A 27,990-nucleotide genomic window follows, 5' to 3' on the forward strand; every position below is an offset into this window, starting at 1 on the left:
TCTTGGCTTCCCTCTCAGGCCGGACATGCCCAGCTCCCTCAGCCTTTCCTCGGAACAGAGATGCTCCAGTCCCTTCATCCCTTGGCCAGGCAGAACCAGACAATGTTTCTTCCGATCTGTTACTGAATTGAACAGTAGTTATCTCCTGGGTCGGAATGTTGCCCTGACTTGCTCTTCGCAGCGCCGCCAGCCGCGGTGCGCCGGAGGGGCCGAGCCCCGGGGGAGCGGCGGCGGCGCGGGGCCCTCGCCGGGCGCGGAAGATGTCGCGGGGCGCTCCTCCGCGGGCCCGGGGCTGACGCCGGCCGGTGACGCGTGTGACGCTGCCCCGTGGGCTGACGCCGGGCCGGGCGGGGCGGCTGCCGGCCCCGCACTCCGCTCGCCATGCGCCGGGCGCTGCCGCCGCTCCGCGCCCTGCTCGGGGCCGCCCGCCCGCCGCGGCTCCCGGAGCGCCGGGGGACGTGCGGCCCCTCGGCCGGGCACAGCGCGGTGAGCGGGGCCGGGGCCCGGGGCGGCCCCTCGGCCGGGCACAGCGCGGTGAGCGGGCCCGGGGCCCGGGGCGGCCCCTCGGCCGGGCACAGCGCGGTGAGCGGGGCCGGGGCCCGGGGCGGGCGGGCCGGGGCGCGGCGAAAGCGAAACGGGCGCGGGGCGCGGCGGAGCGCAGCCGGGCCGCCCGCCGGGGCCGGGGATGCCCGGGGGCACCCTCGCTTCCCCGGGACGCCGAGACGGATTTCCCGGGCAGTGCCGGCCGCAGCTCCTGTCCTGGGGCTGCTTGTGCTCTGGTCTTACAGAGCGAACGAGGGAATCTCGTTCCGACCGCTGCCGGTTCTGTCCCTTCGGTTGTGCAGCGCGGCACAGCACTCCTGACACCAACAATTTCTTTAGGGTCAAAAGGGAAACAAAGCTGTTGACTTCATTACCTCTATCTCTCATGATATCTATCATATATATATATATGTTCAGTTCTTTCCTTAGTGCTTTTCCCCCCTTTAATACTTTCTTTTTCTTCCTGCTAGTGTTACTCACTGTAAAATTCCCATTTGTAATCTGTTATCTATACATCTGTTATTTTTATGTCGCAAAATTAACGTGAAGGATCGCATCTGCTACAAAATTATTCCAATACCACTGTAGTTTCAGCAGTTTCATGTAGCCGTTTGCAAAGCCTGGGAAGACTGCTATACATTTATTAGCAAGCCTGTAGCAGCATCTCTGCAGCAATTGGGTTATTTCTGACATAGCTTTCCTGAAACGAGTGCAGGCTGTGTGGAGACAAGGACTTCAGGGGTTTTGTTCTTAAAAGGGTGGTGATTCTACAGAGGAGAGAGGAGAAGGTTTCAGGGGGAGTTCTTGCATGTAAAGGCAAAACCCCAGCCTCATTTAAATGAATGGGAATGCAATATATTTGCAGTGTTGACGTTATTAACTCGGGCTGCCTGGGGGGGCAGATTTCCGCCGCTGTTTGAGCTGCATCCCCATTCCGAGCAGTGCCTGTCCCCGTGCTGTGCCCGGCTGCAGGAAAAATGTGGTGGTGAATAACTGATGTGGAACAAAGTGCTGCTCGAGTAGGCAAAGTGTCCTTCTCCTGCGCAGGAGACGCGCTGGCTGCGGGTGTGTGCTCTGAGACAGCTCCGGTGGCAAAGGCTGTCCCACCTCCCATGGCTGCAGCCCTTTCTGTGCCTGTTCGCCCATCGCGCTCTGCCTCGGCCCTTAACCCCTCCCTTTTCATCACTGACCATAAATCCCAAGGTTCCTGCTTCCTGCTTTAGGCTCGGGAGAGAAATGAGCTTTAGATGATAGGTTTTGTCCCGTGCTTTTCCAGCCTGATCCAGTAACAGTTTCATTGCTCGACAGTCCTCTCTGTCTCTGCTCCTTGCCCTTACCACCCAGCCCATCCTCCCTCACTCTCCTTGCCGGGGCTCACCAAGTCCAGCTCCTCCCGGCCTCAAAGGCAGGCAAGGAGATACATTTTAGTAACTCGAGCAGCACCTTGGTGTAAGGAGGTGCTGACTTTCCCGATTAGCCTGCCCTATGTGAAACCAGGACAGAAGCCGTGTGTAGGAGCACAGCAGTCATTCGGCTGTAACCAAACTCTGTGAAACAGAACAGTTTTACTACATAACCACCTTGCAAGGGAGCAGCCAAGTACAATACTTGTATCCAAGACCTGCCTGCTGCTGAAAAATTTACTTTTGCATATTTTGTTAGTATTCTGTGGGGGCCAAGCCAATAAAGCGTGGCTCACTGGCACAGCAGCATGTATTTTGTACCTCTCAGCATCAGTTTAAGTTAATTTTTCCCTATCTTCTGAAATAGTCTGGAACTATTTGTAAGGCAAAATAGCTCTCGTGAGTCTGTATGCTTGAGGCAGAGGCAGTTGTGGTGCTCCTGGTGTCAACATGTTTTCAGCATGAAGATGTGCCTATAAGGCACATTAAGATGTGCAGAGTTATAGATCCCCGACTCTCACTGGAGGTGTCTGTTCTCAGGGGGCTGTAGCTGCTGTAAACTCTATTAAATATGTGTAAGGACAGGCATAACTAATGTACCCTTTGATTTCATCCTTCCAGCTCAGCGTGCTGCCGTCCTTTGGATTCCTCTTTGACATTGATGGGGTGCTGGTGCGAGGCAGGACCCCCATCCCTGCTGCCAGAACAGCCTTTCGCAAGCTGGTCAACCCTCAGGGACAGTTCCTGGTGCCCGTGGTCTTTGTCACCAACGCTGGGAACTGCCTGCGCCAGGAAAAGGCTGACCAGCTGTCTCACCTGCTGGGGGTTCCAGTGAGTCACCCAAATCCCATTTATTGCATTAGCATGTTGAATGTGTCAGATGTATTATCTTCCATCAAATGCTGCTCAGTTCATCAGGGCTGCTTTTCCCTTAAGCCCCCTGACATGCTTTGCTGAAAGTAAAAAGTGCTGTCCAAAGCTACTGGCTTTTCCACTGGTAAAGGCACTGGTTTTTCCAATAGTAAAGCTAAAGGTATTTCTTGGGTGAGTAGTGATTCACAGGAGCATTTTCCAGAATAATAGTCTCACTGGTTACTACCTGTCCTGTTGAAGGGGTGGGGTATGTAAACTAAAAGAAGGTGACAATCTGGTACAATTAAATCACAGCTGCAGTTTAGCAAAGGGCCCACAATTGGAACCAGTTGTGATTATCTTTCCCTGTTTGCTTCCCAATTAATTTGGTGATTTTATAAAACCAGGAGAGAAAGGCTTGTTCATGTTGAATTGAGCTGGAAGCTGAAAGGGGGATGTGTGATAACTTGTCAGTAAGGTATTTTTTTCTGGCATATTATCAATACATCATTTGTGAAAGGAGAAAATGCTGATTGTTATGTAATTCCTGGAATCTGTCACATCTGTTAATTGAATCTATGCATAAACAACTTCTCTGAAATACAACAGACTCCTTGTGTTTTTAAATCCCAAACAGATTTCCCAAGATCAAGTGATGATGTCACACAGTCCTCTGCGGATGTTCAAGCCTTATCATGAAAAATGTGTCCTGGTATCTGGACAAGGACCCCTTCTTGATATTGCTCAAGAGTATCTTTAAAAAAAGAGTTTAAAAAAGCCAGCAACTTTCTGTCATGTTGTTTTCCTTAATCAGGTTCAGGGGAGTCTATGGATGAAGTGAAAATCAAATATTTCAACCCTACCAATGCAGTAATAAATAGTAATGATAGTTCCTAACATGGTGCCAAATTTATGTTTTGAATGTGGTTTTACACCAAGTGACCAAAGAACTTGAATTACATTGGTATCATGGTGGTATCAAAATTTCAAACTGTAACTTAATAACATTAACTTTTGCATAAGCTTTGCTCAGGCTTCCATTAAGTCCCTTCTGCACTTCTTCCTTTAGTGGGATTTTCATTAAAGCTGGTGTAAATAATGAGTTGTAAAAATGTAAATGCAACTTTTAAGCAGAAGCTCTATTTGAAGTACAAAACTGAGAAAAAGGTATTGAAGGTATTATCTCTTAGAAATGCATTTCTAAATTCAAAATTCCTTAGGCTTGGCTAAGAGAGAAGTAGATGAGAGGACTGAAAACAAAACAGAACAACTTTGGTCTCTCATTTATCAGCAGTGGGACGATCATCTTTTTGCCTCACAGAAGGAAAATCTGTCTTTGATGTTGCTTTCATTGCTAGCTAATTTGCCAGTTGAATACCTTTAAATGGTTAAGGTGGGATGAGCAGTTAGAAAGCCTTTTTCTGTGAGCAGCTGTGTGTCCTTAGCTGGTGTGCCCCAGCCTTGGCTTCTGCCAGCCCATCACCATTGACGCCCTGCGGGAGAAACGCCCTCTGCTCGATGCAGTTGACCATGACAGGAGACCCAATGTCCTGGTGAGGGAGATCTTTGTTTCAAACCTCTCTGTTTGCTCCTTGCATGACATCCTATAACAGGGATCAATATTTAACTACCGAGCTAATGCTGCTGTTCTTACATTCTATTTTGACTTTGCTTTTCTGCTTCCTTATTTGTTTTATTACAACATTCTCAAGAACAGCTCTTTTCTCTCAGTAGTAATTCTTTAACCCAGCCTTTGGTTTTAGAACTTGCTGTGGTGGGAAAACTCACAACCTAATACAGATACCAAATGCAAAATGTGTCTTGGAAAGCTGATTAGCTTCCTCAGAAAGCGTGGAAGATAACATGAGCTTTTCCCTGCATGTATGATTGTGCTGGTATTGTTTCCAACCCATGAGGTTGCTTTGTTTGCAAACGAATGCTGTGAAGATAAATAACTTCCCTCGAAGCACTCCCTTTGCTGTTTACAGCACTATTTGGGTGTCAGCAGCAGGCACGGTGGCTGCAGTTGAATTGTGCAGGTTCTCAAGCAGGAGGGAATAGCTGGGCGTGCCTACATGTTCAGGGCCAGCCTACAAAGTGGGTTTCCCCCACTTGCAACAAGGACATTCTCTGTGGCTCACAGAATCCACGGCTCAGCTGTGGCAGCTTTTGCTGGGCTCCTCACCCATGTGGATGGGGAAGCTCAAGAACCTGTTAAAGTGTTTGTCACCAGAGAGAGTAAATAATGGACCGCAGACTCTTAATTGTTTAGCAGATATATTACATGTTATACACTGCATTCTTTATTAGAAGTGTTAAAGAAAAACCTCTCAAAAAGTGTTTTTCAAATGTCCTGGTACTACTGGAGGCCTCTTACTCCTGTGGAAAAATAAACATCCATACTTTTATACACAAGTAGTTAGAACAACTCATTTAAAAAGTAATTTAAACATCTGAAATGACAACACAAGTAATTTTAACAACTGGAGTTAAAAAACTCCAGAGGCAGCTCAGGAGAAGCAGGAGGCAGTGCAAGTTCAGCACAGTCACTGCTGTTCCTGTGCCGGAGATGTCACTTCAGAGAGGAAACACAAGTTTCTGGGAGAGCTGACGGCAGGTGTGTATCAATATAGAGTGCATTTCCTCTTGGAGTGGCAGGAGGCAGCTGTGGGAGCTGAGCTTGCATTTAATCTGCTAAAAATAGATGTTTCATCTTGTAGAAAACTTTCACTTTTTTCTTATTGCAGTCCCCATCTGCTGTGGAGCTTCCCAAGATTGAGGGTCAGTTATCTTTACTTAACTTGCATCTATCCATTAATAAATGAAATATCTTTATTTTATTTTATTTTATTTTATTTTATTTTATTTTATTGTCAGAAATTATTTTTAGATTGTTAGGCACTTTGAAAATTTGTCTGAGACAATCCTAAAATTTCCTTGTTAATGACATCTGTCATTAATTTGAAAAATCATGTGTTGTAAAGCTGTTTTTTAATGTGTGCAGTTTTCAGCCACTGGCTTTTGAAGTTTGAAGGGTGTATGAGGTCTCCTTTCCTTTTCATCTGCCTTTAACAGGCAATTGTTGCTCTCCTTTCATAAATGAGGAATGAGCTGATGTTCATTATTCAGAAATAATTCATCTTGTTCTTACAAGTAATCAGGATGCAGCTGTAGTATGAGAAGGGTCTTGTGTCCACTGTCATCTCATCTGGCCTACAGGAAAATAGAAATTGGACCTTAGGATTTAAAAATATCCATGTCAAATTATTGCTGGAGACCAAAGCAATTTTTAAAAATAACATCCAAATTTTGTTCTGAGATGAACAAATCAATATCTCTGGTGTTGTATTTAGATACTGCGCATAAACAGGGAACTCATAAGTTATGGGACACTTAGAAATACAATTTAGAAGTTAATGTTGTAATTTCTGGAGAAATTTCACCTGTAAAATAAAATTCCTAAACCCGTAGATTTTGCAGTGGGGTCTTGTTACTTCTGAGATTTTCTGTGAATGAATGGCCATGTGATATATGAAGCCCCTAAATTGATGTGACTGTTTGGTGGGTTCCTGGTTATTTTAAATGACTCATTCAGTCTCCTTCGGCCAAGTTTTAGGCCCAGCGTCAGAGACTCAGTGCTCTGTTAACAATTCCATGACTGTTCTGTACCTGTGCTTCTCACAGCTGTGGTGCTGTTTGGGGAGCCAGTCAGATGGGAAACCAGCCTGCAGCTGATAATTGATGTTTTGCTGACCAGTGGCTATCCTGGAAATCCCTATGGGCAGGAAAGCTACCCTCACATTCCCGTGCTGGCCTGTAACATGGACCTGATGTGGGTGGCTGAGGCACAGTCCCCAAGGTAAGTGCTTTATCCATATCATTGGGGTTTATTTGGGGCTTCCTCATTTTTCCAGTAGGATTCAGAGTCAGCACTTGAATACAGAATGCTTGATGGAGCTTCACAGCAGGGCTTGGCTTTGAATGCAACATCTCTAATGCACTTTCAGCTAATTCTGCCTGGTTGCTGGCTGCATTATTGCATCCAGGAAATCAGTTCTCGAGAGAAAAGCTGCTTTTAGGCTCTAAACCTTCTGTTTCCTCACTCCCAGAACAATGCAGAAAGAGAGGTATCTTCCTGAGGGCCTCAGAGCCTCGGCTCAAAGGCAAAAATGAAAAAATTATCAAGGCCATTGTTTAATTTCATTAGGTCCCTCTTTGGTATTTCTCTTTTCCTGGTAGGGTAAAGAGCTGACCCTGCTGGTTGAAGGCAGTGAGTGGTTCTGAGCTGAAGACAATGCAGTGAGCTCTTTAGGGAACACAAGAAAAAAACAAGTAGAACACGAAGAACAAGGTGCCAGGACCTCTTAGAGTGGTTTTGTTGTTTGATTTTGCTTCAATAGAACGTACTTCTTTAATAGGTTAGTTTCCCCTCCCTTCCCCAGTCTGGAATTTGAAATAGAAACTTGTTACTGTTGCTTGATTGTTGTAACTTGTTGTTACTGACTTGGTTGCTGCCCCAGTCCTGGGTCAAAGATCTGCTCAGATACCAGTCATTGGAAGCAGAGGCCATCTCTAATTAGCACACTGAAAAAGATGTATGTGTGATGGCTTCAGGCTTCGGTAAGGCAGCCAGGACACCTCCAGTGAGCAATTTGAAAATTGGATAAATCTGTTGTGCCATCCCAGTAATGTGGGTTTATTGTGGTGTTCAGTTAATCAGCACTAAATTTTCAGTGAACCAGCTGCAGAAATGTTGCATGCTGAGCAGAATTTGATAGTTCCAGGACACAATTTATTCCTAAAAAACAATTAAATAAAAGTACCTTGTTTGATGTTTTAAAATCTGTGCTTAATGTAATTTGATTTGGTATTATACCTGTGTAGGTTTGGGCATGGAACATTCATGGTTTGGATTTATATCTGTGTAGGTTTGGGCATGGAACGTTCATGGTTTGGATTCATGGTTTGGTTTTATATCTGTGTAGGTTTGGGCATGGAACACTCATGGTTTGGATTTATATCTGTGTAGGTTTAGACACAGAGCATTCATGGTTTGGTTCTATATCTGTGTAGGTTTGGACATGGAACGTTCATGGTTTGGATTCATGGTTTGGTTTTATATCTGTGTAGGTTTGGGCATGGAACGTTCATGGTTTGGATTCATGGTTTGGTTCTATATCTGTGTAGGTTTGGGCATGGAACGTTCATGGTTTGTCTGGAAAACATTTACAAGAAGATCACTGGCAAAGACCTGAAGTACGAGGCGCTGATGGGCAAACCCAGCAGGCTGACGTACCAGTACGCAGAGCACCTGATCCGGGCCCAGGCCCTGCAGAGGAGCTGGGAGCAGCCCATCCAAACCCTCTATGCTGTGGGGTAAGCTGTGCTGAGCCCCACAGGTACAGCAGGAAATCCCAGACCCTCTGTGCTGTGGGGTCAGGGGTGCTGAGCCTGACAAATGCACCAGGAAATTACTCACAGTGTAAATGCCAGCCAAGAAAAACACACAACTCTTACCAGCTTGTTTCCCCTACTATTAAGACCATCTAACTTTCTTGGTGCTGTGATATATTTTTTGTGACATTTCTAATCTTAAAAATTAATGATGCTTTGCTCTTTTTTATGTGTAATTTCTACAGAAGCACAAAAGGTGTTTTATATGCAACTAAGATTTCTCCTGATTTTTTATTTAGTTTTTTTTTCTGTAATAGGCTGTGTAAATCTAACAAAAAGGGTGTTTATTCTGTTAGGTTTAGTGGTGTAACACCAACTGCCTTTGAGCAAAGGGCAGTTAGAGACTGCAGAGCTAGACTTTATCTCTGAGGTCATTTAGGTTGGTCAGATGCTACTGCGTGTGCTGCCACATCATAGAATCCTTTTCAGAGAAGATAAAGCTGCATTGTATTAAAGACTGTTTCAGAATCTCCAAGATGTTTGACAATATAATAAGCTCGTTCATGGGCTGCTCATACCTTGATTTTGTGTCCCTCACCCCAGTATGGAGAGTGGTTCATTTTTATCCCGTCATGTTTCATGGCGCAATAAAACAGCTGTGGGGTTGGACTTCTCCCTAGCTGCCCGATTCCACGTGAAGGGGTGTAAAGCGTACAATAAGCTGTTAGATGGAAACCGTAGGAATGCCTTTGACAGCTGCAGCTGAGGTGCTGACTGAGTTTCTGGTTTGCAGGGACAACGTGATGACGGATGTGTACGGAGCTAACCTGTTCAACCGCTACCTGCAGGAGAGCTCCCGGCCCGGCTCCAGAGCCCGCCTCCAGGCCCAGGCTGCTGCGGGCAGAGCCCCTGCCCTGCTCTCCCGGCACCACCAGCCTGGCCTCAGCTGGGAGAAGGAGCTGGCGCCCGCAGCTGCTGCCCGCTGCAGGTCTGTGCTGGTCTGCACCGGGGTGTACGACCCCCACTGCCAGGTGGCCCTGCCCAGCAGGGACAGCATCACGGAGCACGTGTTCCACGGGCACAGGGATTTCAGCTTCGACCCTGCCTTGGTGGAGCCAGACCACATTGTGCCAGATGTGGATGCTGCTGTAGACCTGGTCTTCCAGCTGGAGAACTTTGCACCTCATTGAGGGGACAGAATTTCTTAAGGACCACTCAGTGCTGTGCTCTTCTTGCCCAAAACACACTGTGCTTTACAAGAGTGCCACAAACTGCTGCCTTCTAAATTTTTTTTAACCTCTCAATTAATAAAATCTTCTATTAGGTATGCTTATTAGTAGTACATGTAGGTACATGAGCGTGTTTAATTGTATTACATGTCAATAATGCTTTTTATAGTGCTCCTAAATGTGTAATTTATAGCTGGAGTTGCCCTTTATTGTCTTCCTCTTTGTTATGTTAGGGACTTGAATAGCAATATTTCATAGTAGCCTATTCAGGTACTGGTACTTAAATCCCTCCACGACAGCACCTCCTTTTGTTTGCTGGAAGATTCAGCTTTTAGGTGTTGAGGATCTTGAGGATACCAGATTGTGGTGCTGGGGTCACTCAGTCCATTCCACGTGGGCTGGTACAGAGCACAACATGTATTAATGCCTGGCATTCTGCAAGTACTGAATGCTCCCTTCAATCAGAGTGGAGTTCAATCTGTTCCACTTTGGACTTGCTCTCATCTGACCTGCTGCTGCCTTTCCTTGTGTCTGTTTTCCCATGTTCCTGGAGTTTTATTGCTCCTCTCTGCTGTGTGAAGCCTTAATTGTGTTGGAACTCCATAGTCCTGGAAGGGAAGCAGCAGACCTGAGTGCCCTCTGTGGCCTTTTTGCTCTTTGCCTTTCTATATCCTCTCCTCTCCTCTCCTCTCCTCTCCTCTCCTCTCCTCTCCTCTCCCTCTTCTCCTTTCTTTCTTTTCCTTTTTTTTGGGAATTTAGAACCTTAGAAAGCTTTAGCAGTTTTGTTTCACGTGTTTCTTTGAGTTGGGACTTTACACTGAATCAGTGACTACTGCTCAGCCAAAAAGTGCCTCCTAATTTACTTGAAGCCTCATACCACTGTGGTAATTAACTGGCCTTTAGTGTAATATATTTCATCTCATGTCAATGTTATATGTTGTTTGGTTCATGGATTTTATAGCTGTTAGTTTAAAAAGAAAAAGTAATTTATTTTTTGTTATTGTTGTAAAGTACTTCCAAAGTTTTCATCCCAAAGATGCCTTTGAAAATATTTCTGTGTTATTTGTTATAACACATAAGCTTGTGACATAAGCTTGGAAAACATAACCCAATTAATTGTTTTAAAACCAAAGTCAACTGACACACAAAGATCAATTCACATTAGGCAATAGTCGGGTTTTTAAGATTTTTTTTTTTATTTTATTTTTTTCAAATTAGAAATTATACAAACAAAACCTGGGTGTTCATTTCTCCCAGGTTCCTGCAGGGCTGTCAGAATGACTTCCTGGCCAAATCCCTCCCTGCTCCTTATCCCAACTGCAATTCTGAGAGCTCACAGCTGCTGTGCAGTCAGATTTTGTTGCTGTGTTTCCTCTGTTTGCAGAGCACTGTAATCCCCTCTCCCCTGTCAGGACTGTTGATTCATCTCTTGTAATGTTCCCTAAGTAGCTTTCAGTGTCTCACTGCATGCAGTGTAAGGACACTGCTCTAGACAGTTCATTTCCTGCTTCTTCACTGGAAAATACTTACAGCAGCACATTCTTGCCTTTTTATTGGTACAATGAACTGATCTCCACCTGTTTCTTTGGCACTTTCCTGTCATATACCAAGTATTTGCAAAGAACGCCAAATCTAAGTAAAGATTGTAATTCTGTAAGGTGAGGATGATTTAAAGTCACATTGTTTCAGTAGTAAAGCATGTTGCAAAACTCTTAAACTTTACCAGAATTGGTGCAGCAAGGAATAAAAATGTTGGAAGTTGCTGAAGAACAGAAAATGTTCCATTTGTTTCTCCTTTTTTTTTCCTCTACAATGTGGACAAACACTTCAAAAGGTTCATGAAGAAAGTGTACATGGACCTCTTAAATCTCATCCCTCATGGAAATATTAACATAAAATGTGTTTGTAGAAAAGGAAGAAAGTCCCTTTTTTCTCTGTCACATCATCAGTAAAATCTAAAACCCTCCAAACCTCAGGGTATTCCAGATTCTCCAGCTCCATGGATTGACCTCCAGCTTGGTGAGTGGCAGACTCTGAAAAAGCCAAAATGCTGAAAAAACAGCAGATGAAGGAAATAAAGGAAATTAGCAATAGTGACCGGGATAACACCACACGCAAAAGGCAGTTACCAAAAGAGGTGGAAATCTCTTCCCATCAGTGTAAAGGGGAGAAGCTGGGATTACAGGAGTTTCTCTGAAACTCAGTGGTGTGCTTGTATGCTCTGTAACTTGAACAGAAATGGGGACTAACAGATATCACAGCACATCCCACGCAGTCTCTGTTAAAACTCTTCTGTCTGGACAAGGATGAACTCTGGGGTGATGAAATATATCCTGCTTTCAACATTGGCAGAAACAAGCTGCACACTTAAAAGTTTCAGGAAAGTGTTTCTGTGGTCACTTCTGTGAGTAAAACAGATGAGTGCATATTCCAAATAGCACAGGTGGGCTTACTTTGTGTAAAGATTGCTTTAATTTGTCTCATTCAGACCACCCGGGACTCAGCAGATCTTAATTAAAACTCCTCCTCCTTGCACTGTGTTTGTTTTGTATGCCAAGCTCAGAATGCAGCACTGGGATCATGCTAAACATGCCTTACAGTTTAACACCCAGCAGGTGATTTCTTTGTTTATTGGTTTGTTTACTGACCTTTTCCTGAAGCAGTACCTGGTGTACAGGTAAGAATCTCAGAATCTGATTTTCAATAGGATTTGGGATCGGTGTCTTGTTTTATGGAATTGTATCTGGGAAAATGCTTTTTGCTAGTTTAACAGCTAACTGCCTGCCCACAGATGTGGAGGAAAAATATTCAGTGAACTTAAACTATAAAAAATACAGGTATTTATTTTGCAGGTACAAACTACATAATGAAAGGTCAGTTCACCACAGCCAATGAAAAATGGTTGTAGTGTGTGTAGATCTCTTGTATCCAAACTATTTCACATTCTTGGAGAATTCCAGAGAGAGTTCCCAGAAATGGGAAATCATTTCTGGGAATCACATGCACTTATAACAAGCCATTAAAAGGGAAAAGTTGGGGTTTTTGCCCACACAGATTTAGAAACTCCAGTTTAATGTGCAGAAGATGAGCAAACCCGGCTCAATCCCTCCCAGGAGCAGATGCTGCTCATGGCACCTGCACTATTTCCCTCTCACACCGATTCTCTCCAGCACACAGCCCAGGGCACTCACAGCCACAGTGCTCCACTAGTGAAACTGCGTCCTTAAAGAGAATTAAGTGACAAACCCAGCTGCACCCAGCACTCTGAGGAGCCAGCCCTAGAGCCTGGCCATTGCACTGGCAGCTCCTCCTTTGGCACCTGAGGCTGCTACTGAAGCAGCAGACAATGCAAACCAAGAAATTCAGCATTTGGCTCCTGCCAACTCCCATCTGCTGACGTTCAAATTAAAGAGCCAGGCAAAGAGAAAGGGGTGTTGCTTTGTTTAATTTACAGCACTTCAGTCAAATCCAGGATCTAAACATTCCCCTGGGGAGGTACAGCTGTAACTACATTGTTCACACTTAATTGCGAGCGCTGCAAAAGTTATCTGCACTTCTCCAACACTGAGCACTCTGGGTTTCATCCTTCATCTTCCAGACAGCTCTGCTGGAGAGTTTGCCAAGTGGGAACAATTGGAAGTGCATGCATTTCTGGAAGTGATGGACATTTGGGAGGATAAGAGGAAGTTAGTTCAGCACCATTTCTTTAATGAAGAGTACATTAGGTCATATCTTGTGTCAAAGTAGACCATACATCACTGCAGGATAGAATACATAACTTCTTAAAATTGATTTTGTTTCTGATCATAGACCATGACAAGGTACATGCATAAAATAACAACAAAAGGGATTAATTGCCAAATGTTTACTTTAATTAAACCTTTTTTAATGATACACAGTACAATGTATCCACTACGTTGCTAAAATTCACAACAAAAGCAGGTTTCATGTTTAAAAAGACTTCTCATAACAAATTCATAAATAGATGAAGGTAAAGTATAAAAAATTACTGTAGTATGCAAGCTTGCTCCCTTGTCTCCTCATATTCCAAATCATTTAGTCAGTATTGAGATAAGAAAGTTTAAAAGCAAAATAGTTACTGATGATTAGAAATGTACAGCCTGCATCTCTCGAAGAAACCTTGAAAAGCAACAGATTTGTCCTAGAAAATGCAGAACCATTTTAACACTGTTATCACCCAAACCCCTCAAACAATTTTGGAATGCAGTGAATGAATTCAATATGAATTAGAGATTTTTTCCTTCCCCCCCAGAGGTGTGTGTGAGCCAGACTGGCTGGGATGCTCCCTTTGCTGGAGTTGTGGGGTTTTTACCTGTCAGATCTCAGCGAGTGAGGCACAGGAGAGGGAAAATCTGGCTGACAGCACAGAGCACATCTGCCTATCAGAAATCTGAAACAGAAATCTTTAAAAACAGTTACAAAGAACTAAATTCACCTTCTGCTCAGTACCAGCCTGTATCTATCTCTTTTCTGTCTGGCAGGCAGGACAGAGTCTGGTGTCCCCCCTGGCTTCCCCTGCTTGGGAACGGTTTTTGTGTCTCACATCATTCCACCACAACTCTGTGGGGAATCCCTGACCCTGCACCACCAAACCCTATCAGCAAAGTTATTCTCCTCATCAATATTATCACTCTCCTAAGAAAGCATTTATTTTGTCAAGTATCAAACTACTTTTCACACTTTATCTATTTTAATATCATTTATAAAGGGGAAAAATCTTATTTATGCACAGCATTGAACTAGGAAATGAACATGAAAAATGCAGAATAATCAAGATGCTCTGCCTTTCACATTAATGATTTCTTTTTCTCTGATAATTATTTCCCTTTAGTGCAAAACCACTTCCACACAAGTTTTGTGCTTTATTTGCAAAGGTACCGAGATGCTTTTGAAGACATTGGGAGGGATCTGTCTGCAGCTTTCCTGCCTGTGTAAATTCAGCTCCTGGCTCACTTTTAAAAAATGTCTTCAAGTTTTCAGGACAAGTTTGCATGCCATGTCCAAAGGACAATCTCCCAAACCCTTGCTTTCCCATATGACAATCCAGGCACCCAAAAGGAGCAAGAGCTCCACTTTTGGTGGAGTTCTTGAAAATCCACCAGTATTAGCTAACAGGAGAGCTATTAGTGGTTTTAGCTGGGCTTCATTTGGATTTTTCCCCCTGAAATACCTGCTTGCCAGTACAGTGAGAGTAAGAAAATCACCCGGACTTTCCCTCTGCTCTTAAGTATTCTCATTTTTCTCAAATTTTGTTTTGCAAAGCAAACATTAGCAGGTTTCTGGGCCGACATTTATTTGGTTTTATATTTACGTAATTATAAACATTTGTAGGGGTTCCATCCATGATGATGAACTGGATGAGAAACTGGAGATAAAATTAGCTTAAAATCAATACGAAGGGTAACAAAGGCTCCTGGGAACCACATTCTGCTGATGATTTCATTTCAGTATCTGCCTCTGCATTCCACTCCCAAGTGCTACAAGGCAGAGATCAATGTCCCCTCCTGTGCTTTTGTAATATTTCTGCACACTCTGGTACTGCCAGAAAGAAATGATAACTACTAATGCAGATACATGATCAGCCAAGGGGATCTGCTTAAAAGCAATTACTGCACCATAGCCTTGTTAATGTTCAACTGGCAGTAAACGGATTTCTTGGCAAATGTTTATGCTGTGAACTCTGAACGAGCACTACTGAATTATTCACTGGATGTACATCAGTGCCCATTTATACCCTGAGAGGTGAAACTCAGGTTTTTACCCGTAAATCACAGGTTTATTGCTCCTCACTCTCTCCACCCAGGCAGCCTTTTGGTTTCAATAGGATTAATGGAGTTAAACCAACCTAATTCCTAAAGCCCGAATTCCATAGGTGTGTGAGAGTCCCAGGTTTGATAAAGCCTTCAGCAGAGCAGTGAAGAGCTCCACATTTACTGTTTATTTCTGGTCAAGGAGCTCCCAGCCTAGTGGGCAGTGAACAAAGGAAGGGTTTGGTAATCAAAATAAACTTTAACTACTGACAGCCCAAGCACAACCAGCTGCTAACCTAAAAAAATTAACCAGGCCTTCAGGTTTCTTCTGAAAAAAAAAAACCAAAAAAAAACCAGGTCTTCTTCTATTTCTTTTGTTCAGTTAGGAGGCATGCAAACTTGTACTCCACTTGTTACAACACAGAAGAGCCAAGAGTTAAAAGACAAAACTGATTTAAAGCCGTGGTTTTAGTTTTCTGCAGAAAACTGAAAACTAATTGGAATTGGTGCCTTCATTTAAAGTACAGCAAACAAATCACTGCTGCTGTATTGCACATTTTCTGACTGAACTAGACTGACCTGCAGACAGAGCCTCACCCTCCAAGCCTAGTTTAAGAGCTAAATCCAGGCAAATTGTAATGAAAAGTGTAGTGCCTGGTCTAATCACTAAACAAACCTCAAAATGAAGAAAATCGATCAATAATTCGTCAGTTCTTCATCTACTGTAAAAACACAATCACTCACTGGCTGCACTGGAAGCAAGATTTGTGTTCATTTTGCTTCTTGTTCCAGTTTTAAGATGAGTTGCTATGTAAACTATGGATTTCAGTCTGAGAAGTAGCAATACTGTTCTTAAATGCATATGGGTTTTTCTCAGCAGTCAGTAATTTGGCACTAATGCTGCAGGCAGTGGGGGCTGAGCTCATCTGGGGGTCCCTGCTCCAGCAGAACTGCAGGACCATGACCTACAGGTACAAACTGCAAGGGGTCATGACAGAAAGTCAAATGTCTGCAAATATTCTGCACCTGAAGGACCTCACCAGCAGGAAAAGCAGCCACCAGCACTCAGTTTTAGCTTGGACTGTCTTCACAGTTTCTCCTCAGAGCAGAACATAGGGAATACACCAACAACTCCAGGGTTTGGAAAATTCCCATCTTCATTCCCATTCCCAATTTCAAATTCCCAACTGTCTAACTGGGCATTTATTGCCAACTGTCTTTGGAAGTAGGAATATCCTGGAAAACCGTCCAAAACCACTACCAAGTACTGCAGCTCAGCCTGCCCTTCTGCAGAAAATACCAGAACTGTGAAAACTATACTAGTTGAAAAATTTAAGGCCTTTTCATTCTCACAACTATAAAATTTGAAAACTAACCCCTTAGGTAGAAGCAAACAGGCTACAAAGCACACGTTACTCCTCAGTTATCTACCTCACAGTTTAAAAAACCAGAAAGAGCAGAGATTGGTTCAATATTTGCTACAGGAAGATGAATAGGATTAAAACTGGTACCCATTAGCCCTTTCCTAAATCTTCCTAATTTTCATGACACTGGATATGTTGGATGACTGAACTGGTGCAGCCCTCGCAGCAGAACAATTCAAGTCCTTTTTGACCCGGATTTTCAAAGAGACAAGACATTCCCTTCAAAGGGTGCTTCTTGAAAGTGACTCCTTCCAATTATCAGGATTTCAAAATTCACTTGCCATACCTGAACACCTCTTCTTTATCTGCAGAGTTTAAAATATTGCTGCTCCTGCTCTCTTTGCAAATCCACTTTTGTAAGGTGCCTGAGAGTGTAACTGCAGAGGAATCCATCAGTACCTCAGCTGCATCTACAAGGGACTCTACAGAGCTGCATCTGAGAGAGCTGCACTATGAAATCTATTTTACTTTATGTAGACTTCTGATCCATTATGAAAGACTTTTCCTGCTGAGTGTTTTAAAGAAATGAAAAGCAACTGGTAACTTGTGATAGGGAGAGGGGAACCTTTGGGTACGAAGCTGAGAGGGAATCACTCAAAAAGACACTGGTCTCACAACCAAGAAGCTGCAATCATGCAGTTCTCAGCTATTCTGAGGTCTTCTTTCCTATTATATGCCCATGCAGTATTTAAAGAGATGGTTTAAAAAACAAAACCAATTAAAATTAAATCCACTTATGCCACTTACACACTCTGGTAATGCAACACCAAATGCCTGACCAGAACAAACCCTGTATTCGACCATTAGGCACATGGCAAGAGATCTTGGCTACAGTCAGTTCAAGGTTTCTCCAGTTCCTGTTTCCAGAGGTGCAGGGCTTGAATTGTGGAATGAAATGATGAGACCTGAGGGCAAAATCTCAGCGATGCTTCCACCTGGAAGAAGGAGCTATCACTGTGCAAACAACAGGCAAATGAAATGCACCTTCCCTCTCCTCAAGGCTGCTTTAAATCACCACCCTGGTCCAGTGACAGTGCTCAGGCTGGTTTTGCTTTCTGTTAAAACTTCAAATGGTAACAAAACCTGAGAGAAGCTCCCCCACCTGGGCCTGCTCCAACAGCAACTAGCAATCCATATGCCCTAGGGCAGGTGACTGCTATTTGGTCCTGTAATCCATATCTTGGAAATACCACCATCAAAGACACTGACACTTCCTGGTCACTGGTGGAGTGCTGAGCATTTGAAGAGATACCGTCAAGATTGCCTATTCCAAAAGTGACCTCCTTTGCCACCAGTGCCATGCTAAATGCTCAGACCTTTGGGTTTGCATCAGTCTCTTCCCCAACCAAATGTCTTCCCACCCCAAAATACCAAGTTCAAAGTAGTTTCCTCCGTTTTTGTAACTCGTATGAAGGTTACATAAAGGAAATAAAACCGTGGGGACAAAAGCTGAGTAAGTTTTTCAGAGGGCTTGACTTTTAGGACCACCTCTCCAAGTCCCTTTTTAAAAATAAGACACCAAAGCAAACAGGATTGTGTCTAACTTCTACAAAATTGCTGGTTTCACAGGAGGAGGAGGAGGAGGAGAATATGGCTACCATGCTACTCAGCATTAGGGTGAAGCACCATCTAAATTCCAGTAAAGTTAGGGATATCAGCTAGCTCTTATCAGCAACCACACCCCCAGCCTTCCACAACGTCTTTGCTGTCAAGCTTGATGCTGTCAGTGTTCTTCTCACTGAACATGGGCCCTCCATGCCTCATCATCAGCTCTGTGGCCATCTTCACAAAGGCCTCCTCCACGTTGCTGGAGTCCTTCGCCGAGGTCTCTATGGCACAGATGATGTTGTCATAGTGTTCAGCCAGGCTCTGAGCTTCTTCCAGCTGAACCTCTCTAAGGTCACTTAGGTCAGATTTGTTTCCTGGAAGGAAAGGGAACAACAGGGGGATTTGTAACTGCTTGTTTGTGTCACAGGAAGTGCTTGGCAGGAGGGTCTTGGGCTGCCCAAGGAAGCTGAAGAATTTCCATTCTGTAGATTTTCAAAATGTGACTGAAAAGGCCCTGACCAACCTGACTTTGGCCTTGCTGTGAGCAGAAGCCTGGACTGGATAATCTCCCCAGCCCTTTCCAACCTGTATTTCTGTATTACCCATAAAGAACAGGAAGAGTAACTGAAGAGGGGTGCCTGTAGACCCTAACAGAAGGGAGCAGGCTAGAAACTGAAGTTAAAACCATTCTGTGAAAACAGCAGCTGCCTGCTGATTCCTAGGGAAATCTAGGATGGTACTGCTCTTGTATTAGCAGCTCTACAGGCCCCAAGAGCCACATCTGAGTCCAAAACATTTGGGCTGGAAAGCAGAACTTCTAGCAAAGAACTGACAAACTCTGATTGCCCCAAAGTCCTTCCAAAATTCCCTGTCTGCTCAAAGTGGGTGTGTGCTCCAACTCACCAAAACATATCAGCTTGCCAGGATGGAGGAAGGGAAGAGAAGGGAAGGGAAGGGAAGGGAAGGGAAGGGAAGGGAAGGGAAGGGAAGGGAAGGGAAGGGAAGGGAAGGGAAGGGAAGGGAAGGGAAGGGAACTCCACAGCAGCTGTGCCTCAGAACTGGGAAATCCTGGGTATCCCAGTTCTCCATCAAATGAGATGCAAAGGATTCAAAGCTGTCTACTCCTTAACAGAAGTCGACCAAAACGAAACCCCTCTGCTCCAGTGAACCAGCTCTTTTGGTAAAATTTCCAGTCGGGTCTATCGCACACACCTTAACTCCAAGCAAAACCTGAGGCCATGTTACACAAGCACTGGCATTCCCAACTCACCAATCAGTAACTGCACGATGTTGGAGCCAGCGTACTTCCTGACATCCTCGATCCAGCGAGGGATGGACAGGAAGGAGCCCCTCTTGCTGATGTCGTAGGCCAGGATGGCGCCGTTGGCGCTGCGGTAGTAGCTCTGCGTGATGGTCCTGAAGCGCTCCTGGCCCGCCGTGTCCCAGATCTGCAGCTGGGGGGACACAGCAGGGTCACACACAGCACAGGGACACGCGGGGAACTCGGGACTCCTGGACAACTGACCACTATGATTAAGCAGAAGCCATGTATTGTTTACACGATGCACTTATTTATAGATTCTAACTCTGCTGCGCACACTGATCACACGTTTCCCGCTGGTGCCTTTGCTTGTCCGAGTGTTCCGCGTGCACCTCTCAGAAGATGTGACTGGTTACAGTCCAGGTGGCTCACAGCTCTCTGCTACCTCTGTCTTGTGGTCTTAGAATTCAGTTTCTCAGCTGCTTCTTTATTATTTTAGCACAGTTTATGTCCTAGTAACCTTGATGAATTTCAGAGGGCCCTGAGAAAATTCTGATAAGAACAGTTACAAGGGGGATGGCTGGTGCACACTGCAGTCTAAGTTGTTCAGATACATTGCTACAGTGACACACAGCAGCTGCTCTCCTCAACCAAGGGAGCCTTGATCCAAATCTCCTGTATATGCAAGGCATTCTAGGCCTGTGTTTATCTAGCCTTTTGTACATGATCTAAGGATGAGAACACATGCTTGAGAACCTTAACATATACATATATATAATAACTACAAATATATATATATATAATCTATGCTGAGAACTTGGCTGCTCAGAGTTTGTACCTGCATCAGCTGGAAGCCTGGTTTCCTGCCAGCAAGCTCCTTCTGTGCCAGATTTTGGAACTCTCTGGTGAGCCCAGCCCCAGCCCTTTGTCACCCTTGGCAGCAGAGGCAGCAGAACAGGGTGCCAGCCTGCAGCCAAGGTCACCTGCTGTGTCACTGACACTACAGGTGGGTTATGGCCACCACACCATCTGTGGCTCTGCCAGTTCTGCGACGGACAGGAACAAAGGGAGCAGGATGTGGTCACATAATCTGAGAGCACTGAGGCTGTTTTAGACGGAAATATGAGACAATTAAAAGAATACAGAAAGAAAGGTGTGTAAACGAAATGCCAGCAATCCTAGGTCTCAATAAAGTCAGTCAAGAATCTGTCAGTCTCATCACCTGTCCTTTTCTGGGTGGTAAAACACACATTACAACTGGGCAGGAAGAAGAAATGCTTGGTTTATATACTTTTGCCTAAATCCAGCAGCATAAGAATTATGAGTTTGGTATCAGAGTTTGAGTTCCCAGTACCAGATGTTCCAGAGGAAGAAACCAAATAATTCAGAGTGGACAAACACAGTATGCTGCTCTCAGGGAATTTCTTCATAAATCCTGTTGTTTTATAGGTTTTCTGATGTCCTGGAACACGATGGCTTATATTCCAGGATCTTTTAATCTAAAGTAACTTCGGATGTCCTCATCCTCAGTATAAATCTTTAATCCTTTCTGAATCTTCCAAAGCTCTTGGTTTCAATATATAGTCACACTGAAATGAAAGAGCTTCCTTCTATAAATTTATGTACTGTTGCACTTTCACTTCTCTATCCCCAGCAGATAAATGGGAGACCACTGCTTGTCTTTCTGTGCCATTCCTTATATCCTGCATCTCCACTGAAACAGGACAAAAGCAAATACTACTGGGGTTTTGAGTCCTCCCATAGCATGGACCTTTTATTTATGGTTTCCCTTCTCTCTGAACCTCCTTATTCTAAAGGATTGTCAACAACTTAACACAATGTGCCAGAGCTATTTTATACCAAATAATCTGGAACCATTTTTCCTTTTATTTCTTTTGCACAGTAGAGTTTTCTTTGTATCTTCTGACTGTGCTGCATTTTTGAGCAGCAAATTTCCCTTTGGAAAAGGCTGTGCTGATAAGATCTCATTTCCTCTGCTAAGCAAGCATTCAGATCCAGCTGATATCTGTACAGCTGAAAGGGAATCAATCCCAGCAAAAATGACTTCTCAGAGCAGGGGAAGGACTGTAATGGACTCAGAAAACCACAAAGCAATGATTATTAATCAAAGAGATAATGGTTCAGAACAGTCAGCAGCAATTAGCAGGGACCAGGAAACTGGGGGCAGGTTTATGGGTGATCTCTGCACTCAAGCCTCCCACCAGCCCCTTGTGTTTGTTAAATCTCAGTACCTGATTAGGTCAAGTGCTAGAAAAGGCTAATGATGATTACCCAACTCTTGGGAAGGGCCTGAGGGATTCTGTGCACACAGACAAATTGGAAACACTTGAATTAAAAATGAAATTGTTTTAGCTTACACTTTTCCTGTGGTGCAAATAAAAGTGCAGAGTGACTGAGCTAAGAACAACTCCCCCTCCAGTTTGGTCACATCGTTTGTAATTTGAATAATGTCTTCTAGCACTAAGAACACACACTACAGACACTGCAAGGAGGTATTATATTTACTTAATGTAAAGCAAGTTGGATTTCTAAAGGAAAAATACAGCTAGTTTGCTTGACAGCATCTTTAGAAAATTCTAAGAAAAATATTTTCATGTAGCATTAATCAGTCTGATACACGGTTAAAAATATAATTTAAGTAATTACAAAAATACCAGTTCTGATCCTAAGTAAACACTATTTTCCCCAGCATGCCTACAGAGACAAATTTCACAGAATTCTACATGACAACTATAAAAAAATACCAATCACAACTATATCCATAGAAAGTTAATAAAAGTTTTATATAGTTTTTCTGTTAAAACGATATTTACAAGCACGTAACTCTTGACAAAAAAAAAAAACAAAAACTCTTTGGAAAAAAAAAAAAAGCAGTCTTAGTATTTCTCACTCCAAAGTGCCTCAGTTTAAGTTAAAAGTTAAATACTAAAAGAACTGTATCAGCCACAGGTTACTAAAAAAGATATGCTCACGTATTCTTCTGTATTGTACAAGTGTATGATGTATGTTGTAAATGACATAACTATTACTACTTTTAAATATTATTTATTAAAATAAATAAGGAAAATTAATTAATAAAATTTAATATTTTAGTAGTAAATAATTAATACTACTAATAAATAATGCTTAATTATTACTTAATAAGAATACTTAATTACTTATTTCCTTGATTTAAGTGCTTCAGCTTTGTAAACAACATGATGGTAGCCACACCTGTCACTCAGCAACCTTTTGAAGCTCCTGATTTTGTAATTACTTTGGCAACCCCTTTGGTGTAAGAAAGACAGAGAGAAGCTGGGCTTGCTGGAGAATTGTGCTGAATTCATTTGAAACTACTAATTAGAAACACCTATGAAATCAGAGATTGGTGGCAGGGGGACCACTGCTGGGAACAAAAGAGAACAGGGTAAAGAACAGGGAATAAATACTCATTTTTCAGAAGGGATATGGCAGAATAAAGGAGCCACCTTTCTCATTGTTTCACTACTGAATACTCATTTACTCACAAATGTTAATTGTTTCACTACTGAATAGTCATTTACTCACAAAAGCTGGTTATTTTGATCTCCTCTTAGCTTGGAACTTTTTGGACAGCCACACTCCTCATTGTGGCACATAAAGGACAGTGAGAAACAAACACCAGAAAAAATTTGGGACAAGGAGTGCTTCAACTGGATGCCAGAGGAAAACAGAAGGTGGTGAAATTCATCGAGGTTCTCTGGAAGATCATTCTGGGATGTCTGCTCAGGCTTACAGAAAGCAGATTTTTGAGCTACAGGGACAGAAAAAATGCTAAAGATGGTGAGTGGCAGGCTGGCCAAAGTGCACAGAAAATGACCATTATCAAATGGGCCAGTGTGGCTGTTCCTGCATTCATCAACATGTTCTTTATCAAAGGTTAATGCTTAACAGACGGCCCCAAGACACAGGAAATAATTTCTCCCTCCCTTACTTCCTACATAATTTATTAAGCACTTTCCTGATTCTTCTAAAGTACCACAGGAGTTCAGGTGTGCTTTTGCTTGTGGAGCAACATAAATAATGACTAAGTGCATCCTCCAGCTGATACTTTCCTTTACAAAAATAGAAATGTCACTTCTGCAGCAAAATTCCATAAAATTTCCCAGCAGTAAAACTGGATCTAAAGACTGTGCTAAGTGGCTCTTAACCAACTGTGTCTGAATCCTGTCATCTCAAATGGCAAACAATAACATACATTCCCGTAGGCTGGCAAATCACAACACTTGCTCCTAAAAACATTTACTGAAACAGCCTTGCAACTTAATCCAGGCAGTTTTTGCCAAAAGCAACATCTCTGTGGCGCTGTATTTCAATTTAAAGTGATATTCATAGACAGAGCAGGCAGGATAAACTGCCCCATTCAAATGTTTCCCTACACAATTTTCAGAGAATGAGGCATCCCTCTTTTTTGGGAATGTAGTATTCCCATTTGCTGCAGGTCAAAGGAGTTGACAGAGAGCTACATTTTCCTCTGGATACCAAAGAATATTGCTTCCAATAGATCTGCTTTTATCTGCGTCCCAGTCAGGAGACAGGACACTTAACAAGTCACAACTGTGTATTACTGGCAATTTGGCCAGATCATGACACAAAATATATCTTGGGCCATTCTGAAAGGAATGCAGTTCACAGCCATAAGGCCTAAATCAAAGCCAATAATCTTGATAACATATGGGCTGAAAGAGCCTGTAAATGAAAAAGTGCAATGGTACTTCTTCATTTAAACACTTCTTCAAATAAAGAAGTATTTGTTGTAAAAGGAACATGTTTTCAACTGTTCTTCTCTCCTGCGTCTTTCTGAAAGTCACACTGAGGAAAAAAAACTGTGGCATAGAGGAAAAAACCACTTCATGTAAACCACTATGAAATGACAGCATAAAGTAGGCATTAAAGGCAATTAATTAGCTGACAGGAGGTAATTAATCAAAAGAAAAAGACTTTTGTTATTACTAACCATGGTTTATGGACTTGGACTTAGGCATGTCCTTGCCTATCATTATGTAAAATCTTGGTTCCAGCATTTTATAAATATCTTTTCTTACAGTGACATAACAGTTATAAAACGTTTTCGTTCTGTTTGCCAGATTTTTTTCTATCACTCAAAGAACAAGTAATTATTTTATCAATAGGATTTTAATCACTATGCATTGAGTGATTAACACCACCAACTTTTAAGCACTGCATTCTGCACTCTAGGATTTAGCCAGCTAGGCAGGATGGCTTTTAGAGAAAGCAGTATGCCACAATCTCAAACAGCATGTACTAGAACATTTCTTTAAATGAAGACAGCCTGCAGACATTTCACAAAGCTCATCTCCTTCTGTATGAAGTTTAGTCAGCTCCAGCAGTGTATGGAACTCCACGTGAGGCACTTGAAAGAACACAGCTGCAAGGTGCAAGGAAAGCCTCAAGTTTCATAAATAATTTTAAAAAAAGTTATTTGCAGCACCTTAACCTTCAGTATTCCAACAGGCATCTTTTCCCTTGTGTAAAAAAAAAAAAAAACAAAACAACACCACATCAAAAGAAAGTGAGACCTAAAATCCTTGAGTTCCAAATGTTTCAGAAACATTATGTAACTGTGACGGGAACATCTGAAGTTTGAAACAGAAAGGGGCACATTTAACCTTAAATAGTTTGTTTCAATCTCAAAATATGTGTTCTTGGGTTGCAGTACTACCCTTAGCCAGACTAAAAATGAAGTTCAAGCCACTGGGGAAGTGGACAAGTTTTTGTAGATGCTTTGATTTGAGGGAATTTCTAAAGATGAGCCTCTAAAATATTACAAAAGCAGGAATTTTCTCATTCCTGCACCATTTGCTAAATAGAAAACAATAATGTCTTGAGTGGCATAAACCCCTAAGGAAATCAAATCAGCAATTACCTGGCCTGCTTTTGTGAGGCAAGAAGTGCAAGCAGAGTGTGCAAGCGAGCTCAAAAAAGTGCAAGGAAATGCTTCCTTATTTCCTCTTTCCAAGAGCATGCGGAGCAAACCTAACCCAGGTTAGATGGGCTGCTCTGAAATCTCAATCCAACTGGAAAAGTCTGATTTAAACTTTACACACACCCCACATCTTAGGTGACCAAACAAAAAAAAACCCTCCAAGCAAATGCTTTCATATTCAGGCTGTGTCCCTGAGTCAGAAGCTGACAAAAGTATCTGTAAGGTCAATCAGCAAGTGTTGGATTTATTTCCCTAAAGTAATACTTTACTCTTCTTCAATATCTGCATTCCTCTTTTTTTTTTTTTTTTTTTTTTTAAGTGGAAGTACAGAACAGCCCAAAGAAAAAGAAAGCTTCAAGACCTTGCACTTTCTGCCTTGTTTTTTGTGAAACACTTAGAAATAACACACAGGTTTTGTTACAGCCAGGCTACTACTCCTGGAACATCCAGGTGTAAGCAGTGAGAATATGAAAAAGCACACCTGGGAAGTCTGGCTGATTTCCTGGGGAACTCCTGAAGTCCCTGGCACCAGGAACAGACACATTTGTCACTTTCTGTGTGCCCGGCATTTAAACAGAGGCAGGTTTCTACCCTAAAGGAGAAGCCCCACTCCTCCCTTGCCAAAAACGGTGGGAGACACCGACAGCTCAAACAGAAAACCTGAGTTTACTCTTCAGCTCCTCAGCCAGACATGACAGGGAAAGGTGGGACACTAACAAGGAAATAAACACTGCTGCAGGGTATGGAACTGCCAATCCCTCTCCTTTCCTAAAAAATGCCAGCCTTCATTTCTGTTTTCTGCAACTTTCTCACCTTAATACTCACCGAAGTTAATTTACAAGAAAAGACCAACAGAGGACTTTGACACCTACTTTAGTAAACACAGGCCAAAATTAATTACATCACTGTATTTGTGTGTCACCACAAGCTTTACAATTCCATCATCCTCCTCCACGCAGTGAGTGAATTAAATGCTTTTTAGTCTAGCTGGGGGTAAGGATAGCTGCAGGACCCCATTCTGGAGGGGCTGGTGAAGGGACTGATCCCAGTTTAAAGCATCTACTCTAAACCGTAGATGCTTTAAACATTTTCTCCCCACTGCTCACTTGCACTCCTGTGCTCAGAGGGTGAGAACAGTTGCAGGGAATCTCTGCCACTGGGAATCTGAGGATAGGTCCAAGGGGTACATGTCCTGGGCTCTTTCTAATCCTAATAACCATCTGATTTCCTCCAGCAGAACAAAAAAAACAAAAAAACCAAAAAAAAAAAAAAAAAAAGCAGCAGATGTTAAATTTAGAGTTTATTGGTTCTATAAAGAAGAACCGTAAAACCGGCACTTCCTGTGACACCCTGTAAACAGTGTCTTAAGAGAACAGCATGCCTAATTTAAGAACCTTTTCTCAATCTGCCAGTTCCACATCCCTTTCTGGAAACACGGCAGCCCAGCTGAGCTTTCTTCTGCCTGGTAAACAGAGCGCGGCCAGCGAGCAGCCCGAGCAGAGGGGCGCCGCTGCGGCCGCCGCAGGGCGGGCTGAGCCAGGGCTTGCCCCGGGCTCGGGGCGGAACCGGCCCGGCTCCGGCCGGGGCCTGGCCGCGCTCGGTGCCGCCCGGGTCCCTGCGGGCAGCCGGCAATCGCGGCCCGGGGCCTGGCCGCGGCACGGCCCGCAGCGAGCCCGGGGGCCCAGCGCCGCTCACCTTCACCCGCTTGCCCTGGATTTCCAGGCTCTTCATGGTGAAGTCCACGCCGATGGTGCTGCCCTGGCGCTCGGAGAAGGCCCCGGTCTTGAAGCGCTGCACCAGGCAGGTCTTGCCCACGCTGGCGTCGCCGATCAGCACCAGCTTGAAGAGGAAGTCGTAGCTCTCCTCGGGGTCGGGGCCGGCGCCCAGCGCGGCCACTCCGGGCATGGCGGGGCGCTGCGGCCGAGGGCAGCCGGCTCTGCGCAGCGCAGCGCAGCGCCCGCCGCCGGCCGCGCCGGGACCGCCCCTGCCCGGCCCGCTCCGCCCGGCCCCGGCTCCGGCACCGCCCCTGCCCGGCCCGCTCCGCCCGGACCCGGCTCCGGCACCGCCCCTGCCCGGCCCGCTCCGCCCGGCTCCGGGACCACGCCGGGCCAGCCCCGCTCCTGCCCGCCCCGCTCCGTCCGGGACCGCCCCTGCCCGCCCCGCCCGGCACCGCCCGCGGCCGCGCTGTGGCGGCTCCGTGCAGGGAGCGGTCGCCGACCGGGGCTGGGTCGCTGCCCCGGGCTCGCTCAGCGCCCCGGCACAGCCGCTGCGGCCGCAGGTCCCCGTGGCGTGGCGGTGCCGGCGCCCCCAGCCATCCCGCGCGGCAGCGGTGCCCGCGGTGCGGGGGAGCCGTCCGGCGCTGCCCGGGCCGAGGATCCGCACATGCCGGTGTGACATCCTCGCCGCAGGGACACATTTTGTGTTGTGTTCTGCTGGTTTTGTGCATTCCTTTTACAGAAATAAACAGGCGCCGCTGCCGCTCAGCCTTCCGGGCGGCGCAGCTGGCTCCCCTGGCCGGCTTTTCGCTTTCAGGTCTGCGCTGGGTGTGGTTTGTTTGCACAGGCACAGGCCGAGGCTCA

At 44.4% G+C, this 27,990-nt stretch overlaps 2 protein-coding genes across 3 annotated transcripts; one reads left to right on the forward strand and one right to left on the reverse strand.

Moving 5' to 3' along the window:
• The first annotated feature begins 327 nt into the window (after window positions 1-327).
• On the forward strand, window positions 328-15,533 carry LOC119705946 (haloacid dehalogenase-like hydrolase domain-containing 5). Of its 2 annotated transcripts, none has more exons than XM_038148898.1 (8): window positions 328-534; window positions 2,568-2,777; window positions 3,436-3,548; window positions 4,258-4,351; window positions 5,546-5,579; window positions 6,483-6,657; window positions 7,986-8,174; window positions 8,986-15,533. In XM_038148898.1, the coding sequence occupies exons 1-8, from the start codon at window positions 382-384 to the stop codon at window positions 9,380-9,382; spliced, it is 1,365 nt and encodes a 454-aa protein (XP_038004826.1). In that variant the 5' UTR covers window positions 328-381; the 3' UTR covers window positions 9,383-15,533. The 2 variants fall into 2 exon arrangements, with proteins under 2 accessions (XP_038004826.1, XP_038004827.1); XM_038148899.1 differs by having other exon boundaries at window positions 335-486.
• On the reverse strand, window positions 13,276-27,428 carry RAB43 (RAB43, member RAS oncogene family). The gene is made up of 3 exons (XM_038148901.1): window positions 27,107-27,428; window positions 19,435-19,618; window positions 13,276-18,538 (listed from the first exon to the last, which is right to left on the reverse strand). Exons 1-3 carry the CDS (start codon window positions 27,314-27,316, stop codon window positions 18,285-18,287), a joined length of 648 nt encoding a protein of 215 aa, XP_038004829.1. The 5' UTR covers window positions 27,317-27,428; the 3' UTR covers window positions 13,276-18,284.
• Between the last annotated feature and the right edge of the window lie 562 nt (window positions 27,429-27,990).

This window comes from Motacilla alba, chromosome 12, assembly GCF_015832195.1.
Source record: "Motacilla alba alba isolate MOTALB_02 chromosome 12, Motacilla_alba_V1.0_pri, whole genome shotgun sequence".
Taxonomy (NCBI): domain Eukaryota; kingdom Metazoa; phylum Chordata; class Aves; order Passeriformes; family Motacillidae; genus Motacilla; species Motacilla alba.

Bases quoted from the DNA above. Each gene is read 5' to 3' on its own strand.
- LOC119705946 (XM_038148898.1), top strand. From the start codon at position 382: ATGCGCCGGGCGCTGCCGCCGCTCCGCGCCCTGCTCGGGGCCGCCCGC. The intron at 3,549-4,257 runs GTATCTTTAAAA...GGTGTGCCCCAG, and splicing joins CTTCTTGATATTGCTCAAGA to CCTTGGCTTCTGCCAGCCCA. The intron at 6,658-7,985 runs GTAAGTGCTTTA...ATATCTGTGTAG, and splicing joins GCTGAGGCACAGTCCCCAAG to GTTTGGGCATGGAACGTTCA.
- RAB43 (XM_038148901.1), bottom strand. From the start codon at position 27,316: ATGCCCGGAGTGGCCGCGCTGGGCGCCGGCCCCGACCCCGAGGAGAGC. The intron at 19,619-27,106 runs GTGAGCGGCGCT...GTGTCCCCCCAG, and splicing joins TCCAGGGCAAGCGGGTGAAG to CTGCAGATCTGGGACACGGC. The intron at 18,539-19,434 runs GTGAGTTGGGAA...CTTTCCTTCCAG, and splicing joins CATCGTGCAGTTACTGATTG to GAAACAAATCTGACCTAAGT.